Genomic DNA, 11329 nt, shown 5'->3' on the forward strand with positions numbered 1-11329 from the left:
CGCAGGCTCGGGGGCGTGACATAATGGGTCTTGATAATTGGCTATGATTTTGGAAACTCTATTGTAAAGTAATGGGTCTATCACAATAATGGGTCTATCAAGGATGGAATGGGATGAATTTGATGAGTAAATTGATTGTTATGGGTTGATTTGCTCATCAAATATAGCTAATCAATATCTTTTATTAAAATAATTAGAACATATGTTACAATTACTTAAACCACTAAACCATTAAATTTGACGAGTGATTCAGATTTGAAATTCCGTCTTAGTTCTACCATCACTCTGCCGACGGCTCAATCTGTGATTACAAGGTATTACATGTCATTCAATTCTAGTTTCTTAAGTAGTTCATCATTTCTCGGAAAATCTCTGGTGGAAAGCGCTTATGAGAAGCTATAGATTGGGCAGGGGGATCTTGGTAGGAAAATGTAACCATGACTGATTGATTACATGTGATTCGTGAGTTTCTACAAACCTTCATTTTTATTTGAAAAACAATTGAATCCTGAGCGTTTCTTTTGCTATACCCATATGTTAAAGAAAAAATAGTGCCGAATTGGAAATAAGTTGTAAGTTGGCATGGGACATAATAATAAATGTTAGTGAGAAAGACATAGAAAAATGATTATTAATATTATGATTCATCTACAAGGTTGCCTTATCTCACACACTCATCACCTCTTGGTCTTTGGCATTGCGTTTTTCATGTAAGGAAAACCAACGAGAGAGGAGCATGTGTCTGTCTGTTTTTAGCTTCGAATTTTACCCGTCTGTAGAGCTTGAGAAAGTTTGACATATTTGAGCTGAAAAAAATTGGGAAACGAGAATTTCATGAGATCTCTCAAGACCATGAAGCCTCTAGGCCTTACAAACAATAATGTCTCTCCAGTTCTAAAGCGTTTGTTGAAGGTATACTTTCATTTCTTCTCCAGTTCTAAAAATGGGCTCGAGCCTCTCAAAATTTTACTATTGATCATATTGTTACTGCAGTTGGTGGGGACTGAGGAGGGACTATGCTTTGGAAATAGAAATACCTGGATCAATATTGACAATCATCATTTTCAGTTTCTTTCTTCTTACTCTCTCTCAGGTACATGAATAGTTCGCTTCAATCCAATTCTCCTTTAGTGTTAAGTCTAAGAAACCCCATTGTTTTCTATCACTCCAAATCAGTTCACATGTATGTTTCGCAAATCTGGTCATGGGTTCGAATCTCCAGTAATATAAAATTGAGCTGGAACTTGTCAACTGACATTTAGTGTTAAGTCTAAGAAACCCCATTGTTTTCTATCACTCCAAATCAATTCACATGTATATTTTGCATATCTGGTCATGGGTTCGAATCTCCAGTAATATAAAATTGCGCTGGAACTGTCAACTGACATTGCACATTGTTGCGCATTGTTGCTTGTGTAAGAAGCACGGGGACTGGCTTTATATTAGGTACAACGAGCAAGCGCAACGATTCGCATCAATTACGGACAAGTTCGGGATAACTGACAATTGGGGCTGCTGTGTTCGATCAATATTATAAGACGACTTGGAGAGGTCTGACAATTGGGTTTCTGGGCAGGCGAGATTTCCGTAGCTTTTAGATTAGCAGAGGCATCTACGAGCCAAATGAAGAGGAAAATGATGAGTGTACGTATGGAAGTCATGATTGGGTTCCACCCAACGCCGCCGTAGTAGTGGCGTAGTTCAGCCTGTAAGGTGGTTAGTCAGTAGTCTTTAACGCGACTTTTTGAAAGTCTTTCCGGCTGTTTTTTCCGGTGAAAATCCGGCAGTAATTTATTGGAATCCAAGTTTGATAGCTAGTTTCTGCACAATGAAAGCGTCCCAGGGGTTTTTCAGGGTGCTGAATCCGAATATGCAGTTAAAAAACCATTTTAACTGCAACAAAACATGATTTCATATCAATTTCTTCCGCCGGATTCCGTCACCGGAATCTCAAAAAGTCGCATTATAGACAACTCCGTTAGAAATGGTTGGATGGAGGAGGTCAAAAATGGAGTATGGGGATTCGCTGGTTAAATAGCGTTTACGTAACCAATTTTTTTATATCCATAAGTGAATTTTTTTTATTGTAATTACTCAAATCACTCTACAAATGGATAACCTAAATTTAATTATATTTATTAGATTGCCGGTCAAATCTATTGAATTTATATTATGTTTTTAAAATTTAGAATGATATCTAATTTTATTTTAATATTATTTATTTTCAAAAAAATAAAAAATAGAAACTATGTTTGGAGCATTAGCAGAAATTGGATCTCTAACTTATTTTCTTCATTTTAAATTATTATTATTATATATTTTTTTTAATATTTATATTTCTGTTTTTGAATTTATCTGATGGTTAGAGATTGTATCTTCTAACCCCATTATCTTGTTTTTTTAGGTTAGAACTTGTTTATTTTTATTTGAATCTTTTCTTGATTTTAATTTTAATTTGTTTTTAATTTCTTTAATTTACATTATTTGAGTTATTTTTTAACTTAAGCTATATTCTTATGATCTTGTCTCCTTTATTCATAGTGTCCTGATCCCTTCCCCATGTTTGACTTCGCTTTTTGCTTGATATTTGATATGAACAAATTTATTTATTTATTTAGTTTTAGCTTGTTTCTAATAACGATTGTTAATAATATAATATTATTATTTACAAATTCGTTGTTTTTTAAATTATAAAGAATTATTATTTAATTAATTAATTTTTTTATTATATAAATATTTTAAATATTTATTTTTTATGAACTAGTTATTTATCATAACTGTTAATTGATTTGTGAGTTTTTATATTATTCTATTTATACTCATGTCATGATTTGTTCAACATGATTTGTTCTTTATCTTGTTTTCATGATGAACAATATTAGATGGTTCAAAACTAGTCCATAAATAAATATTAACATGATTATCACCAAAAACTTAGTCCAGAAATTTAAAGAATATTCATTCAATGATTAAAATAAATTAAAAATAAAGAAATTCCACTTACTATTCGTTTGCAGATTATCAAACTGAATAGCTGGTTAGACACCTGGTGCTCTGAATAATCATGTTTTGACCGTCAATGATGTGGGTGGTTGAGGCTACTGCTACCTGCAACTAGAACTGCTTCTACCTGGTCGCTCGGTCTGTCACTTCCAATATCGATGGACCTAAAAATTTTCAAGGCAATCTGCCACCTACAACCTCCATGCACCTACAATCTTTCATGACAATCGATAGGTGAGAATTTTAAACGTACTGTAACTGCTGCACACTCTGATGAGAGATCCAGAAGACCAAGCAGTACTCTCTGCCATTTCCAGAGTTCTAGGGATAAAGATATGGAGCTTAACGACTAAAAAACTGAGTGATGAGGGATCTCGAAAGCCAAGCGGTGCTCTCTGGCATTTCCATATTGCATTATAACATTCAATTTAAAATTTCTTACCATGAAAGAGGCCGTAATGGACTCTTGTTGTGTTTGGAAGTGGTGCTATGCTAGGGTGAGATACCTGGAGGTGTAATATTCAATATTTATAATGATACCCTCTGTTAAATAATAGATATATTAATGATTAACTTTGGTTTTATAATTTGCATTCGGTCAAATAATTAATATATAACCCTCATTCTTCAGTGTAATTAAGTTATATTCCTTTTCCCTTAGGCAGGGACTACATCATAAGTTTGGTTTGGATGATCCGGCCCTTTCCTCAACCACTATTACAATTTTGTGGGAAACATGTCTTTTTTTAATATTCAGTAATTGTTACAGAAGAAAAGCATTGTAAAGAAGATTCTAATATTGTTGAAGAAAGACCAGCTAGGCTACGTAGAGATATGACAATTTTATTTTAAAGAATAAAATAGATCATATATTATTTTTACATGAATTTTGAGGATTAGTGATCAACCATTTATTTTGTTGAAAATATTAAAGGATTATAATATATTTATAATATCTATTGTTTTAATAGTATAACCATATAGATCTGAGGTTAAAAATATATATTTTATATAATTTCACTTTAATTTTATGGACTTATTTTATGGAGATTTAATCTAGTCCTTGTTTAACCACGTCAAAATTTTGGAATGTCTTGTGTTAAGTACAATAATTTATTCTAAAATGTATGATTTTTAATATATATATATATATATAAGTATGATATACAAAGCGAATTATATTGAAACTTTATTTTTTTTATGGAAAATTATATTTTTTTATTATTCTTCTATATATATCTATATCTATATATATATATATATGAGTATGATATACAAAGTGAACTATATTTAGACTTTAATTTTTTATGGAAAATTATATTTTTTTTTATTTTTCAAAGTTGGTGAATTAATATTTGAATTGAATCTTTCACACATGCATTCACATAGGGTTTTTTTTCTACTATTTAGTTAAAATACAAAACCAAGAGTACACTTTTGAAGATGACTCTTAAATGGATATGGTGGTATTTTTAGAAAAAGAATTATATTATATATTTTGTGTAGTTGATGTTTTATTCATCCCCTTTGAATTGTCCAAAAAAATTTCAAGCATAACATTTAAAAGATCAAACTCTTATGTTTTTGAAAATGTCATACTCATGTGCCATTGGATAGACGATTTCTTCATGAATCCAATGTGATCAACTCTGCCACCTAAGGACAAATATTGCCTTAAGTTCACCATGCTACAAAATGATGTTGCAGAGAAATTTCAGGATGGGAGCTAAAACTCGATTTTTTAGGCCCTCAATAGTTTGATTGAGAACTTAAGATAAAATTTGAAATAGATTGATCGATGGTTTAACAAACCCTTAATCGATCTTTTGATGTAGTTAAACAAGGGCTCGATTGAGCCCTTCTAACCATAAACTCCCTGTTGTGTTTTGGGCAGGAATTTAAAAATAAAATAACTTGATTGAGCTTCTTTTCCCGCCTCCCAACCCATGAGCTTATACTAGATCATGGGTGTCTTCTGTAAGAAAATGTCACTTTTTATATAAACTTTAGCGACATGTATAATTTTGTCAATGATAGTTTGGATAAAACATTGCAAACTCCCAAAAAATGTATTCTAGGAACATAAGTTGAGGGTGATAACATTCCATTTTTTAAACAATTGAAGGTTACTATGGATATTTATGCTTTGCATTTTATTTTCATTTATGATGCTTTGCTACACAGAAAGGAAAATCACACTACATGACATTTCTCTTAGTAACTAGAAGAAATAAGGTGGCACAAAGCAATGCTTTCTTAGTAACTACATATGCATTAAATGATGAATCTAATGACAAATCTAAATATGGGTTGATATAAGTACTTGAAGGTTGTTGTGTATCATCACTTGCACCACCATGAGAAATAATATTTCACTAAGACAAGGTAGTGAGAATCAACAACTCTATTGTGAACCTACATGGAAATATAACAACACAAAGTAAAAAAGTTACCATGAGGAATAAAAGCAATGCAAATGGATATTAGAACAAAAAATGGTATCACATTTCCAAAGGAGAAACCATACTCAAGATTATAGTGTTTAGGAAGCAGTTGGACACCATCATCCACATTTTAGTTGGATGGATAGATGCTCATTCTTGGTGCCAATTGACTAGCTTATTAAATAAATCATATGATATGGCTTCCACTCATGTTTTTAGGGCAAGTCATGTGAATGGTGATCATTGCAATGTACCTAGGGAGGTACCTAATGAGGATAGTATGGGGTACCTATGGAGGATAATATTGGTTACCTAAGGAGATGCCTAAGGGGAATATTTAATATAGAGTGGGAAAATCATCAAGTAAGGCCAACTTGGTATTTATTGTTATATAAATAAGCCCATTATGTAATTAGATATAAAAATACAATAATGAAAGGTATTGGTATCATATGCTCACATGTCAACAATGACCTTATTGGCTTTTTATATACCTATTCCCACTCATTTCCATGTGGGTATATTATTATTCCAACCCTTATTACATGTACATTTACTCCATTAAATATAAATTTATCACAAATATGATCCCCTTGAGGTCATGGATAGCCAACAATAATGCTTCTTCAATAAAACAATGTGAAATAATATCATCTCCTCATAATCCTAAACTTTATCTAGAAGAACACCAATGGAATTTGTGTGGATAACATAGGACTTTAGTATGTTTCACTACCATATAGGATTTTAAAGTGATGGAGATATTATAAATTGAAAAATTCCTCCAAAAACATACACAAAAGTAGAAGTCTTCATCTAGAAATAAAGTACGTTTTTTCAATTTGTATGCTTCCAATTATTTACAAGTTAAAATATAGTTTTTGCAATCACATTTATCATTTTTAGATAACATTCCATATCCTATAATAATGATAGATGAATAAATGGATATGCACCTCATTCCCATAGGAAAGAGAGGATGTATGTACATTAAAGAATCAACTAGAGTGAATCTAGTAGACCTTAGAGTTTACTAGGATCTATGAGAACTTATGTACCATAGGTTAAAATCTACTTATGTACTTATAAAAATAAAGGACTTTGTCCAAGACAACTTGTAAATAGGTTATATTATTTCCTAGTCAAGGAATCTCTTCAAGTGGAAAACACTCAAATTCCATCCCCCATCCTCCCCTCCATTAAATTTGATCATAAATTGATCATTTTCGTCACTAAAGGATATTATGAGTATGGAAGAATCCCTTTAAAATTCAACCATGCATACTCCATTCCCTAATTCTCTTGGGATGTTATTCATCAATCCTACTCCACCCCTACCAATGAGCCCCCATCCTTTGTCTAGGAATAGAAATCAAAGAGGTCGTGTTTGGGCTTAGTAAATGGGCTTAATATTCCCTCTTCTATTTGAAAAGATAAAATGAAAGAATACAGTAAAGAATTTCCTACAATCAATCTCCCAATGGAAAATTAAATAATCACTGAATAATTTCATCATAAGGAAGCATAGGTCATCTAAGCTCTCTCCAAATATGAATAGGAATAGGAGTGTTGGATACACTCATAGCAATGGATCACAATTGCTTCAATTTCCTCTACTTTAAATTTATTCAGTAGATCCTCATATAACGGGCCAATATTTTGATCAATATTCTGCATCTCATTATTAGACGAAAATATTTAGATAGTGAAATAAATCTTAGAATCAAAGATTGAAGAAGCACTATGAGTGATGAAATGAGACAAAGACATTAGTCCAAATGGACTAATTTCTTATTTCCTTCTTCTTTGTTGCTAAAACATCATCAAATTTTACCTCCATAGAATGATACAAATATTAGGAAAACATTTTTATTTAGAGGTGGAACCAATTCCTTATTCCTACCCTTGATTATGAAAGAAAAAGAAAAAAAGAAAAAACTCACTTTATTCAATATATTTCTCCCAAAAACCCTAACCAGCCGCCGCCCTGTTTTTTCGCCCTGCTACAGCCGCCGACTCCTTGCTGGTCGATAGCAATGGATATGGCGGGAGGAGGGGAGAGCTCTGCTCCCCCTCCAAAACATTCTGCAAGCTCTGACGCTACCAGGCACTCTCAGAATACGCCCCCTTCTGACGCCGACCCAGAGACAGGACAAGGCGCAAATCAGAAAGAGGAAGCAAGGATCCATACGGCCCCTACAGAAGAAGTAGAAGACGACAAAGAGACGCCTGCTAAAGCCAAAACGAATCAGCATAAAGTTACATCGGCCACCTGCATCCCAAAAGCGGCTGAACCCATCAAAGTGGACCTGCCCAGCCAGCGCATCAATGGTGAAATCCAGTACATGCAAGACCATGCACTCATCGGAAAATTTTTAGGCTTCTGGCCAACGGAAAGGGCCTTACAAGGCTGGATAGCCTCAAAGTGGAAACCCAAAGGTCAAATAACTCTGCAACTAGGACCAAAGGGCTTCTTTACTGCTATATTTCACTGTGTGGAGGATAGAGTGAGAATATTCGAAGGAGGGCCGTACTTCTTCAATTCTTCAGGCCTCTATCTCACTGAATGGAAGCCCAGATTCAATCCTGACAAGGAGGACTTCAGCTGGGCGCCAGTCTGGATCAGGATGTACTCCCTCCCTGCAGAATACTGGAAAGAAGAAACACTTGCAGACATAGGCAACAAACTGGGCACCTTCATCAGAGTGGCAGCTGAGACAAAGACTCGCAAGTACACCTCTTATGCCAGGATCTGCGTCCTGATGCACCTTACCAACGCTCTCGCGGATACGGTAAAGCTCTATCATGATGATTATGAATGGACTCAATCTTTAGATTATGAACACATTCCCTTTCGCTGTCGTAAGTGTCATGAGCACGGTCACCTCTTCCGTGACTGCCCCTTAAATGTTCAGTCCAAAGCAGCTGCTGCTGGCTCTGAAATGGACTCAGAAGGTTTCATCAAAATACCCAACCGCCGCAGGCATGCCAAAAAGAGCCAGCCAGTCATTGAAAACACTCCCAAAGTGGACCACCAGAATAAATTCTCCGTTCTTGCAACGCAAGAAAATATTGGCCAACCCAGTTCTGAACCCCCTCACATTCCCTCCCCGCCCTCTCCACCTCACTCTCGCCCAGATCCCATGCAAGTCTCTGTCCCTGATCCATTGAAACCCACACCCAGTCCCACTATGGAGAAAGGCAAATCCATATCAAATTTCAGTCCCTCCTCATTCTCCAAAGAACACTCCCCAGAGGCTAGCCAGCAGCAGGACACCGATATGGAAACCGATGTTTCTCTTGCTCTCAGGCTTCAGCACGAAGAGGATGAGGAAGCTCTAGATGACAACATTGTTATGGTAGAAGATCAAGCGGATGTCACTATTGATGGATTAGATATCTTCACACTTGAAACAGCATGCAAACAAAAAGAATATAACTCCATTCAACCCTGGCAGATCGACAAGCTGGAAGGAGTCCTAGCCAAGGCGCAGCATAACAAAAGCCTGGGTATCCAGGGAGGTAGCCCATGGGATGGAAAAAAGCTCCTCAAGGACCTCAAGAAAAGAGGACGAAAGACAGAACTCCAGCGCACAATAGCATTGGGTGAAATACTTATGGAATCGGGGCGATTCCCTAAGTTGACAAAATTCTACAAACCCAAACAATAGTTTACATGAAGCTAATATCATGGAATGTGAGAGGATTCAACAGTCCCTCAAAACACAGAATGATCAAACACCTGATTCAGCAAGAAAAACCAACCATAGTTTTTATGCAAGAAACCAAAAGCACCATGGATGCTATTGAACGAATCCGAAGCAAAGTTTGGGCAGGAAGCAGAGCCATCTCTGTTGATGCCTCTGGAGCCTCAGGAGGCTTAGCCATCTTTTGGAACCCTCAGATAGTCACATTATACGACTTTCACGCCACACTCCATTTCATTCAAGCCTCATTCCATCTCGTTGGCACTGGCATACATGGCCACCTTACGAATGTCTATTTCCCTCAATTAGTTCAGCAAAAGATAGAACTTCTGGAAACGCTTGCTCAACTCAATGAAAGCAGACAATTCCCACTATGGATTGGGGGTGGCGACTTCAACATAATAACTTCAATGACGGAGAAACAGGGAGGCCGAATCGGGCTCGACAGTGACAGCGAAAGCCTCAAAGAATTCATTCGAACCAACCATCTCATGGACATCCCCACCTCTAATGGAATTTTCACTTGGACAAACAAGCGACGAGGCATACAACACATAGCCTCCCGCCTTGATAGATTCTTCCTCTCTGACAATGCAATCCATCTTGGAGGGGATTTTCATGCTTCCATCCTCCCTCAAGGAGGGTCGGATCACTGGCCAATTTTGCTACAATGGACCAGACCAGGCAATCAATGCAACAGACCCTTCAGATTCGAGGCATTCTGGTTCACAAACGCCACTTTCAAAAAGGTTGTCCACGATGCATGGGCAGCCTACATTCCGCCGCAGGGAGCCAAAATGTATCAATTTCAGCAAAAGTTAAAGAATCTGAAACATGTCCTCAAAATCTGGAATCGCACAAGTTTTGGCAACATTCAGGAGAAGCGCTTACAACTAGAACAGCAAATGAGTAAACTCCAACAAACCCTCATCCTCCAAGGCAGAACAGAAGAACAAGCACAACAAGAACAGGAACTATGGAACCAAATCGAGGAGCACAGGAAGCAAGAAGAAATACTCTAGCGGCAAAAATCAAGAATCAACTGGCTCAAAGAAGGGGAGAAGAACACAAAATTCTTCCATAAAACCACCATTCAACGGCGAATGCATAATAACATAGCATTCATCAACAACCAACAAGGTGAAAGAATTGAAAAGCATGAGGATATGGAAAAGGAATTCACAGGGTATTTTAAGGAAATATTAACGGAGCCTATTGAAAACAGAGAAGCAGCCATCCGCGCCATCACACAGCACATTCCAAGCATAATTACTGAGGATCATAACAGCAGATTACTTCAGCCCACTACCATGCAAGAAGTCGACGAAGCCATGGCTCAACTCAAGGATGGAAAAGCGCCAGGTCCTGACGGTTTCACGGCTAACTTTTTCCATGAATTCTGGGACCTCATCAAGCAGGAAGTCTGGAATCTGGTTGAAGAATCCAGAAGCATGCATTGGATACTTCCGTCCCTCAATACAACTTTTCTAGCCCTGGTTCCTAAAGGCGAAGAACCCAACAGGCCGGAGAACTTCAGACCTATCGCACTCTGCAATGTTATATACAAGCTCATCTCAAAGGTCATTGCAAATAGGCTCAAGCCTCTCCTCCCCCTACTTATATCTCCGGAGCAGACAGGCTATGTGGAAGGACGGCAGATTATGGATGGAATCATACTTTCCAACGAGGTCATACATTCTTTAAAGATCCTCAAGAAACCAGGTATGATTCTAAAACTCGACCTCTCCAAAGCTTTTGATAAGCTTAGTTGGAATTTTATCCAAAAAATGCTTCTAGCCTTTGGATTTAATGCTACATGGACCAGGTGGATCATGAACCTTATCACCTCCCCTAGCTTCTCAGTCCTTCTGAATGGATCCCCCTCTCCTCCTTTTCGGCCCTCTCGTGGCATAAGACAAGGGGATCCTCTCTCCCCTTTTCTTTTTGTCTTAATGGCTGAGGGGCTCAGCAGACTACTCAAAGCAGCCACAGCCTCTCACAAGCTTAAGGGTATCTCCATTCATGGCCTCAATCCGCAGACCCATCAACAATTCGTGGATGACACCATGTTATTTGGCCACCCATCCTCAAAAGAAGCTTCCATGTTTAAATCGCTCCTCTCCCTCTACTCTGAAGCATCCGGTACCTCCATTAACGCCTCCAAATCGCAGCTCT

General features: G+C 36.9%; 1 protein-coding gene across 1 annotated transcript; it reads left to right on the plus strand.

Moving 5' to 3' along the window:
- The first annotated feature begins 9243 nt into the window (after positions 1-9243).
- Positions 9244-10176, plus strand: LOC149179261 (uncharacterized). The gene has a single exon (XM_089422406.1). It carries the CDS (start codon positions 9244-9246, stop codon positions 10174-10176), a length of 933 nt encoding a protein of 310 aa, XP_089278532.1.
- Positions 10177-11329: the final 1153 nt, after the last annotated feature.

The sequence above is a fragment of the Pinus tabuliformis genome, chromosome 4_1, assembly GCF_031772625.1.
Source record: "Pinus tabuliformis cultivar Carrire ecotype Pingquan chromosome 4_1, CPIR1, whole genome shotgun sequence".
Lineage (NCBI taxonomy): Eukaryota > Viridiplantae > Streptophyta > Pinopsida > Pinales > Pinaceae > Pinus > Pinus tabuliformis.

Excerpts from the sequence above, each read along its gene's own strand:
- LOC149179261 (XM_089422406.1), top strand. The coding sequence starts at position 9,244 with ATGGATGCTATTGAACGAATCCGAAGCAAAGTTTGGGCAGGAAGCAGA.